Genomic DNA, 26544 nt, shown 5'->3' with positions numbered 1-26544 from the left:
CTCCTTATAGCTCCTCCTTTCTATCTACACAAAATCTCTTCAGCAACAACTGTCACCTCCTATATCAGTAATGGGAAAGTCTTCACCAAATATAGTTCTTGCCTCAGAATTGAGAATTTTGATAATGACTGATCAATTCTGCCAGAGAGGAAGCAAATTTGCCTGATAAGATATATTGCAAAGTTACTTATTGTCATGTGTAGTATTGATTTTTCAAATAAAATTTAAAGTTGTGGTTACGCTTTAACACTTTTGTTTAGAGCTCACTCATTGCCTTGGAGACCAACCACCGCTGCTGAACAGCAGAATAAGTGTAGTGCTTACACGATATTTCCTTTTGAGCTTTTAAACACTGTTTTGAAGCTGGCCAAGATCACTCCTAATCCCGGCCATCTTCACGCACGACTAATGGTTGGTCTCCTAGGCAATGTGCTGCAAACACGAGAAAAGTTAATCTTGAGAATGGCCACAAATTGTAATAAACAGTATATTTCAGAAGTGCTTATTTTTACAAGCACTCTCCAACATTATCCATCTATGAAGATAGGAATAACTGTAATATAATTAAATCCATATATTTGAATTTATTATCATTGAAGAGACCAACCTCTGAGACTGCACCTATGTAATATCATGCAACCATTGTTCAAAAGGAGAGGTTGATGCTCAGCGCCTGATGTCTCCTTTTATTGCAGTTGATGTTCTAAAAATGTAAACATTTTCATAACTCCCAAAGACGCAAATGGAGCAATCCAAACCGGTGCAACCACCAATCCGCACCATGCAATGGGACTGTGTTAGCGTGATAGGAGCAGGTCCTAGTGGCAGAATACTATAAATATATGACAAGCAAATACTATTTAAGCCTAGGGGTTCATGTTGATGTGTCATGCAACAGGAATTCTCAAGATAAGCTGCGTGACTAGGAAAATCTGAGCAACTTGTTCATGATTTGCTTCCATGGAGCTACAGTACAGAGCAAAAGTTTTAGGTATGTGTGGAAAAAAATTTACAAAGTAAGAATACATTCAAAAACAAAAATGTTAATAGCTTGTCTTTATCAAGTAACAAAATGCAAAGTAAATGAAAAGAGAAATCTAATTAATGTATACACAACTGCCCTTTCACAGCAGCACTAAAGCATCAATTCTTTTAGATACTTCTAGGTAATTCTTGTAGGTAATCCTAGACAGACTGGATGATGAGATAAGAGCTCTGTGGGGACCATATCACCACTTCTTTACAGTGAAGATAGTTCTTAGTTACATTGGCTGCATGATTGAGGATGTTGTCCTCCTGCAGAATAAATTTGTAGCCAAATCAGATGCCTCCCTGAGGGTATTGTATGACGGATAAGTATCTGTCAGTATTTTTGAGCCTTGAAGACACCAAGAATTGCCAATGTTGAAGACCATAGTGCAACTTATAAAGACAGATCATGCTTACTTCCCTTTGAAATCGTAATTTGTCCAGGAGCGTCAGCAGCTCAGAACAGGCTGTAACCAGAGGGATCCAGCTATACATATCTAACATTCAAAGACATCTGTCCACGAGTGGTTTTCACAGAAGAATAGAAACTAAAAAACCATACCTTATAATTTCCATTGTGTAATGACATTTAAAGAAGGGTAAAAAACTCTACTATGCATGAAAATAGTAAAATGCAATATGTGCTTTGGACTTGCGCATCAAACTGCGAAACATTTGGCTGTAATAGAAGGTAGTAGGGAGGATAGGAGAGCAGTAGAATAATGAATGTTGGTAGGCAAGAGTAAAGCATGGTAGAGGTTTCTCACAGATTTGGGGCTGGATTTCAGCAAATGGTGTTTGCAAAAATTATGTAGCAGCAGGACAACAACCCCAAACATATAGCCAAAGTAAATAAGAATTCTCTTCAAAGTAAGGAACAAGGAGTCCTGGAGGTGATGATATCGACCCCACAGAGATCTCAACATCATCGAGTCAGAGTTGCATGTGACTTGTGAACAATGACAGACTCTGTGTCACAGTCATGTCGCGACATAATAGAAAATCTTTAGCTGCAATGTTGCAATATGATACTGTGAATTCAATGTCCTGTGACCCAGACTGCCATGTACCCTAGGCTAAAGATTAATCATTGTGCAACTTTACAATACACTTTATGTTTAAATATTTCCCTAGGATTTCTTTGTGTCTCTCCCGCCATAATGTTCTGCTGCAATGTAACAGCATACGAAGAGTTGGTCTGAAGTCCGGGCTGGTTAGCTCACAAATGCCCTGTGTCGCTCACTACAGCAGAAACATAGCATGCTATTTATTCATTTTATGTTGGAATAACCATGAAACTCTATGAGGCCCACCAGCCGTCATGATGGCAAATGAGATGCCTGTGAGTATACAGGTTTTCTTTTTCTAAGGAAATTTCTCAGACAGCAAACAGATATCATAAAAATTGTGTAATATAAAAAATATATTACTTTTTATTGACTAGTAATCAGTTTTATCTACACGAGACGCAGACAATGACTGGGACAATCAGAAACAAATATAACTCAATAGATAGAAAGTTGTTTCATGAATTGCTCCAGCTCTGGAATCATTCATTCGATATAAACAACAAATATTTTTCAGTGTTTTATGTCTAACTCTGGAGCAGGAATAATATTGTACAAGTAAAAAAGGCTTATGATGGAACAATGTCACAACAAACCAAAGGGTATCACAATTTGTGAGGTCAAGACCTCCATTTTTCCAACGATTCGTGTCAAAAGCAGAAAAGGTGACTTGTCTGAAAACCTTTCCAAAAATCATCTCTGCATTGAAAATATCTCTCTAGCTATAGATTACCTTACAGTTTGTGTATTTGCATTGTCAGTAATGCACTCCTTTCAGTTGTCTTTAACCATTTAACAGAATGTGACACCTAACACATTTATCACCTATTCTGTGCAAAGGTTATAAAAGTATGACTCTCAGGGCCACTTTGCACACAACGACATCGCAAGTCGATGCTTGCGATGCCGAGCACGAAAGTACCCGCCCCCGTCGTAGCAGCGATATCTTATGATAGCAGCTGTAGCGAACATTATCGCTACGGCAGCTTCACATGGACTCACCTGCCTTGCGACGTCGATCTGGCCAGCGACCCGCCTCCTTATTAAGGGGGGCGGGTCGTGCGGCGTCATAGCGACGTCAAACGGCAGGCGGCCAATAGAAGCGGAGGGGCGGAGATGAGCGGGACGTAAACATCCCGCCCACCTCTGTCCTTCCGCATAGCCGGTGTGAGCTGCAGAACGCAGATAGGAGATGCTCCTCGCTCCTGCGGCTTCACACACAGCGATGTGTGGTGCCGTAGGAACGAGGAACAACATCGTACCTGTCGCAGTCGCATAATTATGGAATTCCTAGACACTACACCGATGATACGATTACGACGATTTTGCGCTCGTTAATCGTATCATCTAGGATTTACACACTACGATGTCGAGTGCTACGCCGGAAGTGCGTCACTTTCGACATGACCCCTCCGACATCGCACCTGCGATGTCGTAGTGTGCAAAGTGCCCCTTACAGATCACGAGAACGATTGTCCTGTGTCCCCCACCTGAAAGAAGCAAAGGTCACAGACGCAGTCCATTCAGAGCCTATGAGACTGACAGAGATGGTTAAAAGGAACCTCTCATGTCAAAAAATTATAGTATCCTGCAGATAAGGGGTTAGGCTATGTTCACACATTGCGTTTTTGCTGCTTTTTTGGATATTTCAGGAGTTTTATGAAAACTAGAAGCTGATTTTTAATGTCCCAGAAAAGCCTGTGTGATCGCAGAAATCTCACGCACATACAGCTGCTTTTTTTCCTGACTGAAATAGAAAACTGCTGCATTTTTTTAAAGAAGCAGCATGTCGATTATTTCAGTGTTTTTGCAGCCTTTTTCACCACTGAAAGCAATGAGAGGAAAAAAACGCAGATGTTTTTTGTCTATTTTTTGTGATGAATGAAACTACGGTAGTTCTTTACATATGCACTGTAGACAAATGACAGCACAAAATGCTGAAAAAAGCAGCAAAAAAGCAGCAAAGAAAAGCAGCAAATAAGCAGCATAACCTGATTTTTGGAAGCAGCTTTTTTACTGCCATGAAAGCAGGTTTTGCTGCAGAACAAAGAGCAGCCAAAAGCAACGTGTGAACATAGCTTTAATCCGCAGAATAATAGTGTTCTAATTAACTTTATTAGTCTCCGCAGCCTCCAGCTTTAAGTCATTGTGGCGCAGCCATTGCGGTAGCTATAATAACCCCCAACACTGACTGACAACCGACTCAGCAGTTCATTCATCAGTACAAAGATGGCTGTCAGTCACTGCTGGGGCCTGGTGACAGCCACCCCACAGGTTGATTCCTACTTCTTTAAATATACTGGAGATCAAAATAAGAGAACACACAATTTCCTAAATGTTAAAGTTATTGTGTGGTCCCAAGTGATTATATCCTAACATGAGTAATCTAGTAGTATTTTAAGCTTATTTCATAAACTGAATTTATTTTAAAGCACATAAAAATGTAAATGAGATAAATGTAAAACAACACTGATCAAAATAGAGAACACTTTCAGATACCTGCAAGTTATTGGTGTTAATCTGGCACCTGGTGCTAATTTCCTTATTTATTTGACAAACCCTCTTTAACTGACAGCCTAACTTTTCAGTTTGCACTGACTTTGCAAAAAATGTTGTGCCATTCCAAAGTGATTGAAACCCTCCAACAGCAGGTTGTCCAGATGAAAGCCAAAGGGCTGACCCTATCAGCCATAGCAAGAAAAGTTGGTAATTCCAAGTCTGTGATTTCGAAAATATTCCATCTTTACAACATCACAAACTCTTTCTAGTCCCCCAAGAAGGCTGGTCGCCCTAGAAAGACAAATGCAAGAGAGGACAGGATAGTGTGGAGATTCTCCATGGGTAATTGTTTCAACACTGCAGCTAGAATTGCTCACCAGTTCAGCACTGAACAAGGTAAGGATCTGTCTCGTCATACAGTATCATGATGCTTAAGAGCATTTGGACTGAAAGCCCATTCTGCAGTGACCAAACCTCTCATTAGCAGAAAGAATCAAAAGGCTAGACTCACCTTTGGTGAGGAGAATGTTGTGTGGACAGAGAAGTGGTCCACAGTTCATTTTAGTGATGAAAGCAAGTTTAATTTATTTGGGTCTGATGGGAAACATTATGTTCGTCGACAAACGGGAGAAAGACTGAACCCAAAGTGTGTTAAGAAGTCAGTGAAAGGTGGTGTAGGAAGTATCATGGTTTGGGGAATGTTTTCTAAAGCAGGAGTTGGACCTCTCATACAGCTACATGACACAGTGAATGCAAGTGTGTATCAGAACCTTCTTCAACAACACGTGGTTCCTTACTTGCATTCATCACTCAATCAGCCAGCAATTTTAATGCAGGACAATGCTCTCTGTCACACATCAAAACGGGTAACGCAGTTCATTGAAACAGAAAACATTGAAACTATGAAATGGCCAGCCCAGACTCCTGATCTAAGCCCAACAGAAAACCTCTGGAAAATCCTTAGTGCCAAAATTCTGGCCAAGAAACCTACAACAGTCAAAGAACTGTAGAAGAGACTGGAAGAGTGGATCAAAATCACACCAGAGCAGTGTGAGAGACTAGTGATGTTCTGTGGCCGCAGATATGCTGAAGTCAATCAAAGCAATGGCCTGTGCACTTCCTACTGATTGGTAACTGCTGTTACCTTCAGACAATGTAGTTATCTTTCTCTGTGCTACAGTCATTGTTGTTCTCTAATGATGTATCATCATGTTTTGTGTAAAATAAAGGTTTAATGTAGATAAACTTTGGATCTTTTGTAATACACTGTTCTAGTGGCATGGTGTACCCCCTACAAAAAACCTTCAAATGTTGATCAAGGTAGATTATATTATTTCTGAAGAAGGCAAGTGATCATACATTGTTCTTTAATTTTGATCTCCAGTGTACATTATGAATAAAGTTTATATTGCAATATATATATATAAAAAAAATTAATAAGGATTCCTCAAACAACAGAAAAGCACTCGAATATATTTTACATTTTTAAATTAATTAACTTTCCATCAAGTATATATAAGGACATATTAGGCATGTGAGCATGTTCATCCATATATTACATGATAATACATTAATCCTGAAGCTTTAAGATTCATATTCATAAGAGGAATGGCTGCAAACCGTTACAAATAGCTATTACTTTTATTATCACAAAAAGTACTGACCTTAAACTACTAATGGAAGAATAATGTGAAGGCAAAGTAACAACATATGATAGAAGGCTGCTTACTGGTGTACATATCCAAAAAAAGATTTACAAACTATATATATATGTACAGTTAGGTCCAGAAATATTTGGACAGTGACACAATTTTCGCGAGTTGGGCTCTGCATGCCACCACATTGGATTTGAAATGAAATCTCTACAACAGAATTCAAGTGCAGATTGTAACGTTTAATTTGAAGGTTTGAACAAAAATATCAGATAGAAATTGTAGGAATTGTACACATTTTTTTACAAACACTCCACATTTTAGGAGGTCAAAAGTAATTGGACAAATAAACCAAACCCAAACAAAATATTTTTATTTTCAATATTTTGTTGCGAATCCTTTGGAGGCAATCACTGCCTTAAGTCTGGAACCCATGGACATCACCAAACGCTGGGTTTCCTTCTTCTTAATGCTTTGCCAGGCCTTTACAGCCGCAGCCTTCAGGTCTTGCTTGTTTGTGGGTCTTTCCGTCTTAAGTCTGGATTTGAGCAAGTGAAATGCATGCTCAATTGGGTTAAGATCTGGTGATTGACTTGGCCATTGCAGAAGGTTCCACTTTTTTGCACTCATGAACTCCTGGGTAGCTTTGGCTGTATGCTTGGGGTCATTGTCCATCTGTACTATGAAGCGCCGTCCGTTCAACTTTGCGGCATTTGGCTGAATCTGGGCTGAAAGTATATCCCGGTACACTTCAGAATTCATCCGGCTACTCTTGTCTGCTGTTATGTCATCAATAAACACAAGTGACCCAGTGCCATTGAAAGCCATGCATGCCCATGCCATCACGTTGCCTCCACCATGTTTTACAGAGGATATGGTGTGCCTTGGATCATGTGCCGTTCCCTTTCTTCTCCAAACTTTTTTCTTCCCATCATTCTGGTACATGTTGATTTTTGTCTCATCTGTCCATAGAATACTTTTCCAGAACTGAGCTGGCTTCATGAGGTGTTTTTCAGCAAATTTAACTCTGGCCTGTCTATTTTTGGAATTGATGAATGGTTTGCATCTAGATGTAAACCCTTTGTATTTACTTTCATGGAGTCTTCTCTTTACTGTTGACTTAGAGACAGAGAACCTACTTCACTGAGAGTGTTCTGGACTTCAGTTGATGTTGTGAACGGGTTCTTCTTCACCAAAAGAAAGTATGCGGCGATCATCCACCACTGTTGTCATCCGTGGACGCCCAGGCCTTTTTGAGTTCCCAAGCTCACCAGTCAATTCCTTTTTTCTCAGAATGTACCCGACTGTTGATTTTGCTACTCCAAGCATGTCTGCTATCTCTCTAAAGGATTTTTTCTTTTTTTTCAGCCTCAGGATGTTCTGCTTCACCTCAATTGAGAGTTCCTTAGACCGCATGTTGTCTGGTCACAGCAACAACTTCCAAATGCAAAACCACACACCTGTAATCAACCCCAGACCTTTTAACTACTTCATTGATTACAGGTTAACGAGGGAGATGCCTTCAGAGTTAATTGCAGCCCTTAAAGTCCCTTGTCCAATTACTTTTGGTCCCTTGAAAAAGAGGAGGCTATGCATTACAGAGCTATGATTCCTAAACCCTTTCTCCGATTTGGATGGGAAAAGTCTCATATTGCAGCTGGGAGTGTGCACTTTCAGCCCATATTATATATATAATTGTATTTCTGAACATGTTTTTGTAAACAGCTAAAATAACAAAACTTGTGTCACTGTCCAAATATTTCTGGACCTAACTGTATATATATATATATATATATATATATATATATATATATATACGTTAAATGCATAAACAAGAAAAAAATACATACAATGTGCAGAGAAAACTGGAATTTAATTCAGCAAATGCTATTAAGGCAGTGTTATTAGGTAGTGGAATGTGATACTGCGTCTCATGAATATTCCGGGGATATTTTAAGGCTTGTTGTGAAACTTCTCTGCAAATCTTAGACATTTTATCGGTGACAGATCTCCCAGTGCCAGACACAAGGAAATTGGATTGCATGAACCACTACTTGAAAGCTGTCTCGGTGACGTGTTGTGGACACGATGGTAAACTTCGCTATGGCTAAGAGTCTATAAAAGATCTATAAAAGAAGGATTTCCTTTGAGTGAACAGAAGGCAGTTAATTGAGTTTGAAGGTATAGAAGCCCATTATGTAATATATAATTTTACGGTGTAGCAGTAATAAAGTGTAAGGCAGGGACATCATTAATCTTATTCATTGCCTCTTTCTGCCTAATTGTTTGCCTTTCACAGAATATTGATGTGAATATGCATATTCAATAACGTCTGCCAAATGGGACTGGTTTGGTTTGGGTTTTCCTGAGTTAATTCTGCTTCATTGTACTCTAATCTCCCATCTTGATTTAAATTCATTGTAGCACACACTGCCGCACATAAGATAACGGATTCTCCTGACAGTCTTCTTAAAACTGAAATTGAAATTGATTCTTTATGATTAGACTTACATAAAAAAAAACCCTCGCTGCTAAGTTTTGCAGAGTAGTCTGAAAATCCAAAATGTTATAATACCGCGGACAGGATAAATCCATTATATTGGTATGTTGGATAATAAGTAAGTAGGCACGTCATCTCTGGTTCTCAAATGGATATATAATCAATCCTATCGAATTTGGAATAGCATCTAATATTGTATCCAGGCGATAATCCCCATATCTGATAAGACTGTCATTACATGGCATAGGTTTAGGTTTTACACGCTAAGCCACATAGTAATATGAGAATTATCCCTATCAAGTGAAAAGTCCTGGGCTGCCCTGTGACCCCCCAAAAAGTAGATATAGTTTTGGTTATTAAAGGGATTCTGTCAGCAGGTTTCTGCAATGTAACCTGAAGACAGCATGCTGTAAGAGTTAAAAGAGAATTCAGCTCTGCTTGTCTGACCTCATAGTCTTTTTTGTTTACTTGCAATGTGAGTATAAGCCTCTTATCTTTATCATTAGTGGGTCTCAGCAGTGCTTGAGCTGTAGTCCAACTCCGCCCCTTCTTTGATTAACAGCTTCTGATTATGGAAATGTACACTGAAAGACTGGTGTGGGTGTGGCCAGCTCTCAGAGCTCTTCTACATGCAAAATTTCAAATCTTTCACTGTGTTAGAATGGCTGCAATCACTTATCTAAGTGATACATTGTTGAACTCAGGGCCTTCTAGCCAACATCATGAAGCTCTTAGATGAGGTAGCAAAAACATGCTGACAGATTCCCTTTAACCTCTTCATGACACATGATATACCCAGTACATCCTGGATCGTATGAGGCTAATACCTGCCGGCTGCCATGGGCAGTCCGCTGTGATCTGCACACATATCAGCTGATTTCAACAGCTGACATGTGTGCCTGCCAGGCGCGAGTGGAATCACGTTCCACCCGCGCCGATTAACCTCTTACATCTCACTGTTAAATTCTGACAGCGAGATGTATCAGCGCGCCGCCGTAAGGATAACTTACCCACCCCGATCGAACGTGACATGATCACGTGACTTCCGGTGATTGCCATGGTAGCACAGGGTCAAGTGATGACTCCTGTAACTATCATGAGTCACTTTCTCTCATTACCGGCAGAGCGCCGTGTGTGAGACAAAAGCAGCTTTTCTCCAGATCTCAGCTGTGATCTGGAGAAATAGAAGAGCGATCAGACAGCTGATCGTTATAGTCCCCTAGGAGTACTAGTAAAATAAAGTTAAAAAAAAATAATTTGAAATTAAAAAAAGAATAAAAAAAAATCTAAAAGTTCAAATCACCCCTATTTGGCCCATTGAAAACTAAAGGATTAAAAAATAAAAAAAATATACACATATTTGGTATCGCCGTGTTCTGAAATGTCCTATCTATCAAAATATAAAATCAATTAATCTGATCGTTAAATGGCGTAGTGGCAAAAAAATTCCTAATTACTTTTTTTGGTTGCTGCAAATTTTGTGCAAAATGCAATAAGAGGCGATCAAATATACCATATGCGCAAAAAAGGTACCTTTTAAAACGTCAGTTCGAGACGCAAAAAATAACTGTCACTGAGCCATAGATCCCGAAAAATGAGGACGCTATGAGTTTCGGAAAATAGCGCAAAAAGTGCACCACTTTTTTTGGACAAACTTGTGAATTTTTTTTAACCCCGTAGATAAAAGTAAACCTATACATGATTGGTGTCTACAAACTCGTACCGACCTGAGACATCCCACCAACACATCAGTTTTATCATATAGTGAACATGGTGAATAAAATATCTCAAAAACTATTGTGCGATCACACTTTTTCTTGCTGTTTTTCCGCACTTGAAATTATTTTGCTGTTTTCCAGTATACTATATGGTTAAACTCATGGTTTCATTTAAAAGTACATCTCGTCTCGCAAAAAAAATAAGCCCTTGTATGGCAAGATTGACAGAAAAATAAAAAGAGTTACGGCTCTCGGAAAAAGGGGAGCAAAAAAATAATAATTGAAAAATCGCCCGGGGGTGAAGGGGTTAAACTGACAACAGCACAAGCTTGGAAGAAGCCATCCTCCATTCTTCTCCAGGTCAAACACCGGTCCTTATCTGTTCATTGGGAAATAAACATGTATTCTCTAGGATTATTCTGGTTGCAAGAAGTATGCGTTGTTGTTCTCTCCATTTTGTGATCATTCTACTTATTATTTTAGGCAAAAATTATATACAAATAAGGACACAATGAAAATGATAACCGTACGAGCTTTCCTGAGCGACACTGAAATAAAGTGACTTTAATTAGACTTGTTTTTTTTTTACAATAAAAATTGTAAAAACAGCTTTCTACATAGAGGTCTACATTCATTACACTTATTAAACACTAAGGGGTGCTTCACACATAGCGAGATCGCTACCGAAATCGCTGCTACGTCACGGTTTTGGTGACGCAACAGTGACCTCATTAGCGATCTCGCTGTGTGTGACACTGAGCAGTGATCTGGCCCCTGCTGTGAGATCGCTGCTCGTTACACACAGCCCTGGTTCGTTTTCTTCAAAGGCGCTCTCCCGCTGTGACGCACACATCGCTGTGTGTGACAGCGAGAGAGCGACGAAATGAAGCGAGCAGGGAGCAGGAGCTGGCATCTGGCAGCTGCGGTAAGCTGTAACCAGGGTAAACATCGGGTAACCAAGGTGGTTACCCGATATTTACCTTAGTTACCAGCCTCCGCAGCTCTCACGCTGCCTGTGCTGCCGGCTCCTGCTCTCTGCACATGTAGCTGCAGTACACATCAGGTAATTAACCCGATGTGTACTGTAGCTAGGAGAGCAAGGAGCCAGTGCTAAGCAGTGTGCGCGGCTCCCTGCTCTCTGCACATGTAGCTGCAGTACACATCGGGTTAATTAACCCGATGTGTACTGTAGCTAGGAGAGCAAGGAGCCAGCGCTAAGCAGTGTGCGCGGCTCCCTGCTCTCTGCACATGTAGCTGCAGTACACATCGGGTTAATTAACCCGATGTGTACTGTAGCTAGGAGAGCAAGGAGCCAGCGCTAAGCAGTGTGCGCGGCTCCCTGCACATGTAGCTGCAGTACACATCGGGTTAATTAACCCGATGTGTACTGTAGCTAGGAGAACAAGGAGCCAGCGCTAAGCAGTGTGCTCGGCTCCCTGCTCTCTGCACATGTAGCGACGTTATGATCGCTGTTGCGTCGCTGTGTTTGACAGCTAAGCAGCGGTCATAACAGCGACTTACCAGGTCGCTGTTACGTCACAGAAAATGGTGACGTAACAGCGACGTCGTTGTCGCTATGTGTGAACCCAGCCTAAAGAAGAATAACCACTAATTTAATTCACATCATTGTTTCATTGAGCCAGTTTCAATGCCAATTACAGCTGTAAATAAATGTTGATAACTATCTTTTTTTTTAGCACAGTGGTTCAAGACCTGTCAAATTACATGAGAAGCAATGGGTTAACAGTTATTTTCAAGCCACACACAAACTGCACTGAGATCCTTCAGTATTGTCAGACATCTTTTGCTGGCATTAATGAGTTTCAGGCATGGGTTACACGGCGGTCGCACATCACGGCGCAACAGAAGTGAATAGGGTCGCGTTTTGAAACAGTACCATGTCCGCAACAAGCAAGTCGCAAACAATTCAATCAAGTCTGCTCTTTTTACAACTTGCTGGTTTTGGTGGCAATAGTATAGAGTGCCGCAATGTAGCAGAGGCACTAAGCAAACTTCATTCGCTTGATGGCTATTGCAGCCAAAGTCGCCGTGTAGCCCCAGCTGTAAGAGTATAGGAATCTAGGCAGATTTATATTATAGCAGTTTTTAACACGCTTTATTATAGTAGTCACTCATTTAGAGTATATTGAAAACAGTTTTTTAATGTAAATTCCAGGCCAAAATTCAGATAAAAAAACACAAATCTGCTTGCAACAAGATTCCAATTTGTTTGAATGAAAAACTGTCGCATTTTTTTCCCCAGGTATTTTTAATGAGGGTTAGAAAAAGTGTCATGACATTTTTTGTGTGTGAATCATAGCAAAATCCAAATTTGAGAGTATGTTGCATTGTTATGCCTTTTGCCCTTCTTTCAGCAGATATGCGGCAAAAAACTCCACACTCTATTGATACAACACTTAATGTAATTAAAGGGAACCTGTTAACTACTCACCTCCAGGGCGGTCTGGTCTGATGGGAATCTCTGGTCTTGACCCGCTGCTTCCACTGTTCTTGTGATCGCCGTCCTCCTTCTTGCTTCATGTAGCTGATGTGTTCTATGCCATCCACACAGTGTCCTCCTGCAACCGCGCACTTCTCTCTCTCTCAAAGTACTATAATGTGTAGGCGTGGGAAAAAGTCAAAGACTGCGCGCGCATGCGCACTACAATACTTCGATCTGCCCTCAGCAGGGCAAAGAGAAGTGCACAAGCACAGGAGCACAATGGAGGACTCTGTGTGGATGACGTAAGACACAAAGCAGGGAAATAGGACTCCAATTGCAAGATGTGAGGAGGCGCCAGGTCAAGTCCAGCACCGCTCATCGGACCAGAGCGCCCCGCAGGTGAGTAGGTGACAGATTTCTTTAAAGCAACATTTTTTTGGTTTTGGTATTTTTATTTTCCTCCTCTAAATGATTTCAGATTGATTCTCAATGGATTTGTACAGATAGGTGACAGTAAAGGCCACTTTACACACACATCTAAGTCTGCAGCAGATCTGTGGTTGTAGTGAAATTGTGGACTATCAGTGCCAGGTTTGTGGCTGTGTACAAATGGAACAATATGTCTATGATTTCACTGCAACTACAGATCTGCCAAAAATATATCTGTGTGTGTGTGTGTGTGTGTGTGTGTGTGTATGTAAAGTGGCATAAAGGCAAGGCCACACGTGTGTAGCATAAAAAAAAAAAAGGTCCAATTTTCATACAGAAAAGTGGGACGATTTTTATTCTCACTTGTCATCCATGTGCAGTCTGCATGCAACCAGTCTTTTTACAGTGGCAGCTTTAAATAATTTACATGTGACATCCGATTTTTTTCTCACACCCAAAGACTTGAATGGGAGAATCTCACCCGATTTCCAAAGGGAAAACCAAGCATGCTGCACTGTCCCATTGAGTAACATTGGTCCGAGTGCTGTTTTTTTTTTTTCACAGATTGCACTCGGGACGAAAATATGGTCATGTGAACCTGGCCATAAGGTGGAAAAAGTTCTGAAATTACTCTCTTTTGTATACTTTTTTTATATAACAAAAACCTGTCATTCCAACAGGGCTGTTTAGACTTTTTATATCCACTGTAGGTGACCACTATTTTACAGCTTAAATCACCTGTAATTTTCAATAAAATAATGTAAAGTTGAGAATTTTTCATATCAACTGTGGTGAAAGATACAAATATAATTAGCAATTTCTATTTGTAACAAAAAACAGAATTTTGTCAAAAATGGTAAATAAAAAAAAAAAAGCAAACACCCCCCCCCCCCCCCCCCGAAATCCGATTGCAATAATAGGTCATTTTTTGATGAGACATACCCTTTAAATACTACATGGAAACAGTAATGACAAGCAATGTGATGAAGATTAAATAAATAAAACACAAAAAAGATCCAAAATATATAAAAATGAGTTTATTATGACAATGCACTGTACAACAAAAGGCACCGACAGAAAAAAAATGACAAAATAAAAATGACGATGGATAACAATGAGACAATGATGCAGAACACAACAAGAAAACAATTATTTGAGGAAAGTACTATGCCGATTTGTCATATGTGCTGAGACTTTTCATATACCCCGAGGCCTGCAAAGGTTCCCACTATGGCCACCAAAATTAATGGGATGATACCATTTCCTAAAAGCTACTGCATTAAAGATAACTATGCACATTAGAGGATTTGTTGGCGGAACCTGTGGGACTGACCTATCTCATGTATAAGGGATTGCCCCGACTCTCACCACCTGGCAGATGTTGGGGACAGTATCTGGCACATTGGTCTTCAATGTGACTGATCCTTATAATCCTCATATCCTCTTAGGTGCTTAGCCAAGAATTCACATCTATGGAGGAGTGAAGTAGAATAGTTGTTGGCCAAACATACGAGTAGCCAGCAGTTCTTAAAGGTGTACTAGCATCTAAAAGAGAAATTGTCACCATGGAAACCCTCGCTCAACTACTATAATGCATAGATGTAAGAGAACACGCATTCTACAAAGCATTCATACGGCTTATCAGTGGCATAAAATGTAGTTGAAAGAGGATAAATACAAATATTGAATCTGCATTTTTCATCTATTCCTGCTTTAGGCTATGTGCGCACGTTGCGTACAAGCCCTGCAGAAATTTCTGCAGCGATCTGAAGAGCACATGTGCGCTTTAGATCGCTGCAGAAATGTCCGTAGTGAGCGCCAATTCCATGCGCTCTGCCTGCAGCTCCTGCCATAGACAGAGCAGGAGATGCCGGCAAAGCGCAGGAAAGAAGTGACATGTCACTTCTTTTTGCGCAGCGCTTCGGCAGTAGCCGAAGCGCTGCGCTCTGAGACGCCACGTGCGCACGGCCCCTGCACAATCTCCATAGACTGTGCAGGGGACGCAGGACGCATGCAGTTACGCTGCGCTACAAAGCGCAGCGTAACTGCATGTTTTTACGCGACGTGCGCACATAGCCTTAGAGTCATTCAGTGGAGCTTTGCATGGTGACAAATTCCTTTTACTGGTGCAATCTAAAGAACATTTGTGTAAACATTATTGTTACATGACGAGTCGTTACAATTCGTCATTCTATAGGAATGTAGACCGTGCATCAGATATACATTGTTTCAAAACACATATGCCCTGATTCATTACTTACATCTTTTTTTAAGTCACTTTTCTTTAACGCCCTGTGGTTGCCATTTTTTGCACCAAATTCTTCACAATGGTGCATGCGATTCATGAATTTGGCGCAAAGTCAACATTGGTCTTTTTTTTTTCTAACTTGTACTGTTTTTGCAGCATTTTAAGTGCGATAAGTTGCACGTTTCACAAACAGGCGGACATATTGAGCCAAAATACTAGCATACTTAAAAATACATCAGGGTGGAAATAAAATAGAGCTGCACTAAATTGTGTGACTTTTTAATAAGTCACAACTGATGAATCAGGCAAAAATCGCTAAATTTTGCCTACAAAGTTTAAAGAAAAACCAAAAAACTGGAAAGTACATATCATATAGACTTAAAAAAGGAGCAGATAGGATAACAGATTGGGTGCAAATAAAAAAGGGGGGTAAAATGCACAAAACTGAACAAAACAAAGATGTAAAGGCAATGATGAATTGTGATGCATACTGTCTAAATGAGCACCTATATTCCCTACACAACTCTGAAACTAAAGAATAACTTATTGAGTTTTGATAATAGAATAATACAAACCACTAAATATAAGAACTGTAAACATATGAGCCACATGCATGTTTCACTCTCTTTAAGGGGATTGCCCAAGCTTAGGCATTTGATGATTGATCTACAGAATAGGTCATCAACAGCAGATCTATGGGAGTCTGACACCCAGTGCACCCACTGATCAGCTGTTTTTCATACTGGCGGCAGCTGGATGTAAACACTTTTAACAGAGCTGTTCAGCACAAGTTCAAAGTGTAGCAATTGCTGCCAGGCTACTGCAGCACAAATCCAAAGTGTAGCAATCACTGTCAGGATACTGCAGCACAGCTCCAAAATGTAGCAACTGCTGCCAGGCTACAGCCGCACAGCTCCAAAGTGTAGCAACTGCTGCCAGGCTACAGCGGCACAGCTCCAAAGTGTAGCAACTGCTGCCAGGCTACAGCGGCACAGCTCCAAAGTGTAGCAACTGCTGCCAGGCTACTGCCGCACAGCTCCAAATTGTAGCAACCGTTGCCAGGTTACAGCCGTACAGCTCCGAAATGTAGCAACCGTTGCCAGGTTACAGCCGCACAGCTCCAAAGTGTAGCAACTGCTGTCAGGCTACTGCTGAACAGCTTCTATTCTTTACAATAGAAGTCTTACTACAGTAGCTACCATTTTTAACAAAGATAGTGCTCAGCAGCTTTGTTCAAAGTGTTTACAACTGACCACTGCCAGAGCAAAACACAGTTGAAAGTTAGTGGCACAGGGTGTTTGACCCCCACCAATCTGCTACTGATGATCTCCTGTAAATTTCTTATCAAATACGTAAGCTAGAACATCTCCTTTAAAGTAGTATTCACATCTGCACTAACAGATGTTACAGAGGAGAAATAACTGCAGTCCCACTGACTTTTCACTGGTTTCCTTCATTGTAACTGGAGATTTTCTGCAGCGGCATATGCCGTTTGTGATATAATGTGTGAAGGACCTACTACATAAAGAGTGGACACCGCAGAATAAATGCGGAGTGCTACTGATGTGTGATCAAGAGAACTATACACCTAAACAGAAGTAACACATTACATATTACTAATGAAGTAGATAAATAACAGCGGCACTCAACAGAATTTCAAACTTCTTATTCATTGCAATATAAGCAGATGAAAACCAGAGGACCAGAGACTCCACTTGGCCACCGTTAAAACTGAACAGTGCAGATGGTATACATCTACTTCCATTCTAATTATCCGTTTGTGTTTAACCCCATCATTCTTTGAAGAGTTTGGTCAAGAAATTGCTATGAAAAACCCATATCATATGATTATATACTATTCTGAAGTTATGGAACGGAAGTCCTAGTGAGTTTTGCTTTTCTTGTATAGAACATTATTTATTACTAGTACACATTCAAGTCTTATAAGCAGAAATCTTTATCAACACAAAAATATGTAGGCAAGGGGGCAGACATACCATTGAAGCTGTAGGCCCAAAAAGTAAGCCGGGCACATTTTTACCTCGAAACAACAATTATCTTCTGTCACAAACTTATAAAGTGTGCATTATGCTGAGCTATTGGAATACAAAGGGCCCATATTTCATTCTGGCCTAGGAGCCCACTTCTATCACAGACGATTAAAGATGAGTAGATCTGAACAGTAAAGTTTGGTGTTAGTACTGTACGGATACTCTTCAAAATCAGAGTTTCAGTTTGGGTACTTTGTGTATGCTAACTGCTTGATCCAGCATCGCTGTGCTTGGGTACAGTCGGTGCTTTGCCCAGTGTGAGCTGCCTGCAGTGTTTGAATGGCTCGCATGGGAAGTAACAACAGCGTGATCAGATGTAGTGTGCCCACGCCACCAAACAAAAGTGAAAGAACCCTGTCCACTCTCCCCCGGAAGTGATCTGTTTATGGCTGGCTGTATGTATGTGGTCTGAGACCCGAACTGCCCAATCAATGTACTCCAATGAGGTTTTAGGTGAAGTCTGGGTCCCAAACCGAACTTTATCTAGAGTTCAGCTGAACCCGCCGAACCCAAACTTCAATGGGTCCGATCAAATCTACAGACGATAGAAAAACTCAAAAAATTATACAAAAATAAAAAGTAGTTGGTAAGCAGCTGTAATAGAGTACAAGAGGGACAGTTTGAACACAACCTTTATCACCTAGTGTCTTTAGGTTGTGATATATGTTTTTAACAAGTGTGGATGTTTTCATACACTAAATATATTTATGTCTAAAGATTTCTCCATATAATGTCTGGATGTGCACTGATGTATTGCTTCCTTTTGTTTGGGTACATAACAAGCTGTGATAGAGACCAACGCAGATGTGAACAGAGTCTAAGGGGTGCTTCACACACAGCGAGATCGCTGCTGAGATCGCTGCTGAGTCACGTTTTTTGTGACGCAGCAGTGACCTCATTAGCGATCTCACTGTGTGTGACACTGAGCAGCGATCTGGCCCCTGCTGTGAGATCGCTGCTCGTTACACACAGCCCTGGTTCGTTTTTTTATTGTTGCTCTCCCGCTGATAAGCACACATCGCTGTGTGTGACAGCGAGAGAGAAACAATCCTGAATGTGCAGGCAGCAGGAGCCGGCATCTGACAGCCTGCGGTAAGCTGTAACCAAGGTAAACATCGGGTAACCAAGGTGGTTACCCGATATTTACCTTCGTTACCAGCCTCCGCCGCTCTCACGCTGCCAGCGCCGGCTCCCAGCTCTCTGCACATGTGGCTGCAGTACACATCGGGTAATTAACCCGATGTGTACTGTAGCTAGGAGTGCAGGGAGCCAGCACTCAGTGTGCGCGGCTCCCTGCTCTCTGCACAAGCTGCAGCACAGCGACGCGTGTCATTATGATCGCTGCTTCGACTGCTGTGTTTGACAGCTATGCAGCGATCATAACAGCGACTTACAAGGTCGCTGTTACGTCAGAAAAAATGGTGACGTAACAGCGACGTCGTTGTCGCTTAGTGTGAACCCAGCTTTAGATTTAGTTTAACGTCGTTGTCCAAGCCGTGACAATCAGATAAGTCTTTAAGAGATGGGATCAAATTCCAGCCACGGTCTGTAATAGACTCTCATTCTTTTATGACATGTGTGACTGTCATGTCATACAAATCTATTTTGCTGAGAGTATATCAAACTGGTCCTTGTATAAAAATCACCTTTGCTTTTTGGGGAAAATCGATTTTCAAACGTGATGTTAGAATGGAAAATCTTAACATTCCGAGCGGTAAGATTCTTAACCTACTGTATGGTATAAGATATGTTTGCTCAGCACATACACACATTAATAATACTATTTAGCCACTTTGTGATCAGAGCAAATTTGTCTGTGATCTTTACAAAATTGACAGAAAATAGCAATATTTAGCTTATAAAGCTAAACAAGCTATTTAAAGATAGTGAAAGACCACTAGAGCTATCAAACACCTTGTCAGACGCGGCAAAGGAAGGAAAAGCTATAGATGAATTTATCAATGGCAACCTATCATTTATTCCTACAGCTTTCAAACCTTCCTGACCTTTTCACTTCGTAGCTACCGCACATTTCTTCAGCTCACAATTCTTACTGAAACACTATTTTTTAGAGATTACACTTTATTCTGCAGTTCTACGTGAACTTTGGATGAACAATATTGCACTACTGCGTTAATATACACATTTTAGTTACTGTACAAACCACACTATATCCAAGCCTGATGGGTTGAATAGTGGCATCTAGCATAGGCAAAATGCATATGGTGCCTATAGGAGCTATCATATACTTTACTGTCTCAAACTCTATAGGAGTGAATGGAGGTGATAGAACTCCAAACAAGGCAGAAGTGGTAAGGCACAAAATGTTTTGTTTACTTTACATTTTAGATGTTTCTCCAACTTACTACATCAAAGGACTGAGCATGTACACCTCCATCAAAACCTATCCAGAGTGGGACATACAATCACATTTTCCTATCTCATACAGAATAAGAGCCATTGTGTAATTGACCTATCAGTATATACGTTAGATGTGGAAGGAAGCAATGTTCCCATGGGAGACCCTCACAATCACAGGAGCAGTAGAACGACTCCAATTTAAACAAAATTTGTGTTTTTCAGTCTTTTTGTTTTTATCACCCCACAGGGAATAGCTTTAATGACATTTGATGTGTATGCTTTTTTTTTACCATATGTTTATTTTCATAGTATTGGTTTGTTGCATTGGTTTAGCTTGTGTCTCTTTAAACCTTTATTTTAAATGGAGCATGATGAGTATTTTAATCATCAGGCTGTGCAACACAACAAGACATGAGTAAGAACTGAAGAGTTTGAAACTCGTTGGCAGTTTTATATGTGCGCAGTCATACTTGTATATGTCATTTTCATATTAGACATATTTCTAAGTGGCATTTTTAGCATGAAAACTACTGAAATTAATGTTCATTTACATACACTACATTCTAAACAGAATCATGGTCTGGAATGCAAGCTTATGTGCCATAAATATACCATTTAGTAAAGATATATACTTTTTAACTTTAAATTCCCTGAGCATTTGGATACTATATTTTTTTTCTTTCTAAGAACATGCCGTTAGAGGCATTTTATTGTCATACTATCCTTACTGACTTATTAACGTTACCCACATTTTATTTCTAAAATCTTAAAAGAAAGAACCACTTGGTTTCGTTCCATGTCTTGTCCCAGTCCCTCTCTGTTATCACAATACAATCAGAATCTTTATTTGTATGCTCTCACTTCATTTCCAAAGTTTGAGCAGTTATGATATTAGGCCTCCTTAACAAACATATATGTTACCTGTAAACAGCCTTCAGTTCTATGTTACACATTGTAAAATGCAATTCAGGATATATGCCAGTCAATATCATATAAATTCACAAAATAAATTGGATTTTTCGAACAAAAACCCAGATTGCTGTGTTTTGGTTTTAGACTCTCACATTAAAGCACCCCTCCAGCGTGGGTTTTTTCAGAGTTGAAGTTTTGCTTCTAATCTAAGATCCCATACCCTACTCTTAGGCGGGCTTTGCACACTACGACATCGCAGGTGCGATGTCGGTGGGGTCAAATTGAAAATGACGTACTTCCGGCATCGCATGCGACATTGTAGTGTGTAAAGGCTGGATGATACGATTAACGAGCGCAAAAGCGTCGTAATCGTATCATTGGTGCAGCGTCGGCGTAATCCATAATTACGCTGACGCGACGGTCCAATGTTGTTCCTCGCTCCTGCGCCAGCACACATCGCTGTGTGTGAAGTCGCAGGAGCGAGGAACATCTCCTACCGGCGTCACCGCGGCTTCCGTAGGATATGCGGAAGGAAGGAGGTGGGTGGGATGTTTACATCCCGCTCATCTCCACCCCTCCGCTCCTATTGGCCGCCTGCCGTGTGACGTCGCAGTGATGCCGCACGACCCGCCCCCTTAATAAGGAGGCGGGTCACCGGCCAGAGCGACGGTCGCAGGACAGGTGAGTCCATGTGAAGCTGCAGTAGCGATAATGTTCGCTACGGCAGCTATCACAAGGATTTCGCTGCTGCGACGGGGGCGGGGACTATCGCGTGCGACATCGCAGCCTCGGCTTGCGATGTCGCAACGTGCAAAGCCCGCCTTATACTTAACCTCCAATCATTTCACCTTCTATTGCTGCTGCTCCTGTTAGTCCCGGATTGCTATATTGTTTAAAGAAGTGAGTCGGAGGTCACTCTTCAAAGCATGTCTATGAGAGCCTCGCTCTGGCTCTCATAGACTTGCATTTAGAGTTTGTCACGTAACTTTTACAGTCAAGCAGTGAGAAGATACAGTTACAAGATCACGCCATGGGACGGAAGTGGTATTGACAAAACGTGAAGATGTCAGAGGATGAATATAAGGTAGGAGGCAAGAACCTTAGATTAAAAGCACCACTCCAGGTGTGAAAAATAAAACAAAACGCTTGAGTGGTGCTTTAATGCTTAAGAGTTTTTAGTAGTTACATTTTTTCCACAGTCTGTACCAAATTCCACATTCAGGGGGACCATTTGGAAACTATTTTTACTTGAAGAGGTTTTCTTTACAGGCAGTGCCACATGAAGCTGTTTCCAAAATCTACCACCAGGATACTTAGATTTTTCTCCTTTCCACTTGATAACACTAAGTACTGATTGTGCTAGTTTTAGCTCCTTCACTTTCTCTTTATTCTTTATGGACTTGTATTGAACTAAAACAAGGCGGATGTTGCCCTGGGAAGCCATGTTCTCCAAGCCAGCCTTCAGCTCCAAGATGGCCTGTGTACCTTGGTGGACATAACTAGGGCTAATCACAACAAGTAGACGTCGGCTTTTCTTAATGAAGCTCAGTGTTTCGTCTGTAATGACTGGGAAAAGAAAGGTGACATGTTAAAGAAATGGAATATTTGATACTGATGCTTGCTGCACATCAGAATTTTTGATCCACATCCCGCAGAAGGCAATCTAAGGGCTCCAGATCTTGAAAAATATCTACTCTATAAAGATTTCATTTGTAATTGGAAATTATTCCAAGTGTCAAGATGAAGGGACCATAATAAAAGTGTAGATAATTACTAAAGTTTTCACAGTTGGAAAACAATTAATTCCACTTTAATGAAGATTAAGAATACTTTGCTGATGTCTAATCACTTAATTTCAATTTTCCTAAACCATAATCTAACCACTTGAGAGTCTAGACAGTTTCCTAAACTGCTAGACACATATTCAATATACCAGATGGTCACAGCAACTGGACATATGTTTCCTACCAAAAATAAGAACAAGTACGTCCAAAGAATAACTAAATTGTCTTACTGTGCTCTACAGCAAAGTTATAAATAGAAGATGTGTCTGGCAGTGTGAAATTTAAGGAGAGGTCATCTAACAAAATGTTTAGCCATATAAATCCTAACTTGTCCCTAATTTCCTCCTTCTTGTGCATACTCTCTATGGCTAGTAATACAGAAGAATAGATATAATCTTTACTGTAACTAAGAACTAGTGCGGTGCAAAGTCCATCAGTTAATCCAGGGATATGGGGTTTTATTGGATTTATGCAGTGCTAGTTAATATTGGGAATTCAGAAAAATAGATATAGGAACATAAGTTTTTAGAGGAAAAAAATAAGTTATATAGAAACAATTACTTACTTCCACCTGGTAAACTGTCTCTGTCAAAGATACACAGTTTGTAGCCAAATTCATTTTCTAACACCCCTCTTAATGTGACTAGAACAAACTCTTCTTCTTCTGCATTTCTTGCATAGGATACATACACATCATACTCCTTTCCATCTAGGAAAAGCAGAAAATGTCAGGCATAAAAAGTACAAGATATGATCTCTGATACCTCGAGATATGCAAAGAGAGTGTTGTTAGAAGTCCAGTTGTTTACGTTACATTGACTTAAAGAGCTTGACTGTTTGAGAAAAACCTAGATCCTCAGGGCAGTTTGTAATTAAAAGTAAAAATTGTGTTTTCTCACCGGCTCAGGGTCTACCACTGAGTCTCTGCGAATGCCTCCAGTGTCCGTTATTGGTTGCAGTGCTGACATCACGTTGACAGTGTAGCAGGCTTTGCCTTTGTAGACGGAAAGCCCCCATGCTCACTGAGTGACTGCCACCGTGTCAATGTGATGCCAGTAGTGCAGGCAATAAAAGGCAACAGAAAAAGCAGCGGAAATGCAGCAGTGTATTCGGGGATGGTGAGTAAGGCTATGTGCGCACACTGCGTCTTTTTGACGCTGCGCTTTTGTGCGTTTTTGGCCGCTAAAGACGCACAAAAACGCACCTGCGTCGAAAAAACGCATCAAAAAACGCATGCGTTTTTGCCGCGATTTGGTGCGTTTTTGGCTGCGTTTTGCTGCGTTTTTGATCTCTGCGTTTTGCTGCGTTTTTCAAATGCATTGCATGGGCGGAAAACGCAGAAAAACGCAGGAAAGAACTGATATGTCCATTTTTTTTTTTTAACTCAAAAACGCAGGTAAAAAAAACAGATGTGTGCGGACAGCAAAAATGAAAACTCATAGACTTTGCTGGGGAAGCAAAGTTCTGCAGTTTTGAGGCCAAAAACGCACCCGAAAAACGCGCAAAAACACAGCGAAAAACGCACTGTGCGCACATAGCCTTGCAAGTGATTTTTATTTTCGAACAACAATATGCACACAGGGACCAGGATGTTCTGAAGGGGTAACCTAGATAAGCCTTATGTACTTTAGATAGCTGTTGGCCAAACTATGGTTTAGGTGATAACTATCTACCTCTACACCCCCATACACAGCAGTGCTAAGGTGGCCAAAAACTTCTGTGTTTTCTATAAGAGCGCTGCTGTCAGACATTCCTTTCAGCGGGTTATCTCTTAAAGGGTTTTACTAAGAATGAGATAAAATGGTATCCATGGTATGATTCAAACTGCAACCCATCCTAGTCATGTGTTAGTACGGGCTGCAGAATGAAGATATATAGGTCCCAAGACCTGTGTGTCAACTGACAAGAGCTGTATAATACACATCACAGTCAGCAGCCAGGACCACAGGTTATCAGATATGAAGATATACATCTTCCTCGCTGAGCGCAACAAGGGAAATCCAGGTTCGTCCTCAATGTTTATTTGTTTTTCAGGGGCAGTCAGTCTCCGTGCATTGCTATAGAGCAGTCACACATTCGGAGGAGGATGAAGCTACAGATTGCCTTGTTAAGCACAACAGGGGTTAAAACATTTCTTTACATATGAGAGCCATATTCCCAGGTACTGATTGAGGTATTTGTGATACAGCTATTATCAGTTGACACACAGCTTAATATTTCATTGCACACCCATAAATAGCTGCAATCAATCACTTCCTATAATCATCAACAAGCTTCTTACACCTCTCAACTGGAATTTTAGACCACACTTCTTATGCAAATGGAATATGGCTCAGTAAGCATGATGCCAGACTTTTGGTCATACACACTACATGGGTTTGAATCCAGGACTCCTACACCCGGTGGACATGCGCACTATGAAGCCGGGTGTATGAGTACTGGCTTCAAACCCATGTAGTGCGCATGACCAAAAGTCTGGAATCATGCTTACTAAGCCAAAATCCAGGACTCGGACGGGATGGCAGCAGAGAGGTGAGCGCGACCATCCTCTGATACTACACATTTATTAGTATGTTAGCATGTTAGTACACCCCTGTGGGCATGCTAAGGGGCCAACTACCCAGAGAAAATCCCGCCCTTGCGACTAGTCCCTGGCCTTATTAGCATACGGTAAAAGATCTCTAGAAATACTTTTTCTAAAGATCTCTTTATCTATGCTAGTGTATACAGGGACAGTTAGGCAGGGATTAGTAATATACACCCAGAACTGCTCGTGGTTCTGGGTGCATAGTGCCCCTGACAGTTTTACTTTAAATCTGGTTATCGTGTGCCACTCATCTTGAGATTTCTTGAGACAGGAGGAAAGGTAATTAGGGACATATACGTGGTATTAAACAATGAACACAGAATAGAAGTAGATTCTTATCAGGCAGCTGTTATTCTCTGCTTTACACAAGAATATAGATTTTAAAAGAATTATTATAGATTAGCAAGCATGGCTCCATACTCTCAAAGTCCGCTCTATCCACTAAAGTGAATGGAAAAATATCAGGAACAACCCATGGACAACTATGACACAGTTTCTTTTTCCATGCCCCTTTACAGGGGTTATTAGCTTAATTTTTTCAAGCCCTTAGCTTCTGTACACCAAAATGACAAAGAAAGCTTTACTTACTGACTAGCCAACTCTCTGTTGCAGACTCAGGTCTTTGTTGATGTGGTTGCAGAGGTGACATCACATTGGCGTCATATAACCAGGATAACCAATTACTGGGCTCATTGGTGATATTGAAGTAAATGGCATCAGACCACTAAGCCCAGTGATTGGCTGCAGTGGTTACGAGATGTTGACGTAACTTCACTACTGCAGCCACATCTGTAAAGACCAGATGGAAAGAGTAGAGATCTGGCACTGGGTAAACTGTGTATGTATAAATGCCTTGTTGTTATGTACAAGAAACCAGTTGATTAATGGAATTAATTTACAAAGTAATTTTCTTTTGTTGAAAAAAAATTGTACCTCCAATAGTTTCATCGGTGCCAAAGTGAGCCCTGTAGAAGAGCACCATTTCCAACCAGTACACGTGATATACAACTACAAAGCACACTACAAGAAACAGGGTTGCTCCGAGTCCACATGCCAGCTCTGTGATGTACCGCGGCGTCCCAACTGCATACAAATGGAAATGAACAATTCTTACATGTCAATAACCGCACGCCGCATATTCAAATGTCTCTTGTGATTTAACCTCATAAACAAGTAAAAGTAATATAGATGTAAATTTGTTTTTAGAACAGACGTCAATACTGTATAATAATAAGGCCTCCTTAGCATATGTCATGTTACATAT

The 26544-nt window shown here is 40.7% G+C and overlaps 1 protein-coding gene across 5 annotated transcripts in view; it reads right to left on the bottom strand.

Moving 5' to 3' along the window:
• Positions 1-26544, bottom strand: part of IL1RAP (interleukin 1 receptor accessory protein) — a 331833-nt gene that overhangs the window by 5885 nt on the left and 299404 nt on the right. For 4 of the 5 annotated variants that reach the window (XM_075340481.1, XM_075340480.1, XM_075340479.1 and 1 more), the window contains 2 exons: positions 26214-26363; positions 23259-23402 (listed from right to left, as the gene is read on the bottom strand). In XM_075340481.1, coding sequence (XP_075196596.1) covers positions 23259-23402; positions 26214-26363 — 294 coding nt within the window. Of the gene's footprint in view, positions 1-14373; positions 22476-23258; positions 23403-26213; positions 26364-26544 lie in introns of those variants that run through there. The other variant, XM_075340482.1, reaches the window with a different exon arrangement.

The sequence above is a fragment of the Anomaloglossus baeobatrachus genome, chromosome 3, assembly GCF_048569485.1.
Source record: "Anomaloglossus baeobatrachus isolate aAnoBae1 chromosome 3, aAnoBae1.hap1, whole genome shotgun sequence".
Lineage (NCBI taxonomy): Eukaryota > Metazoa > Chordata > Amphibia > Anura > Aromobatidae > Anomaloglossus > Anomaloglossus baeobatrachus.
The sequence above is the reverse complement of the archived record's forward strand: the minus strand, read 5'-3'. Positions and strand labels throughout refer to the sequence as shown.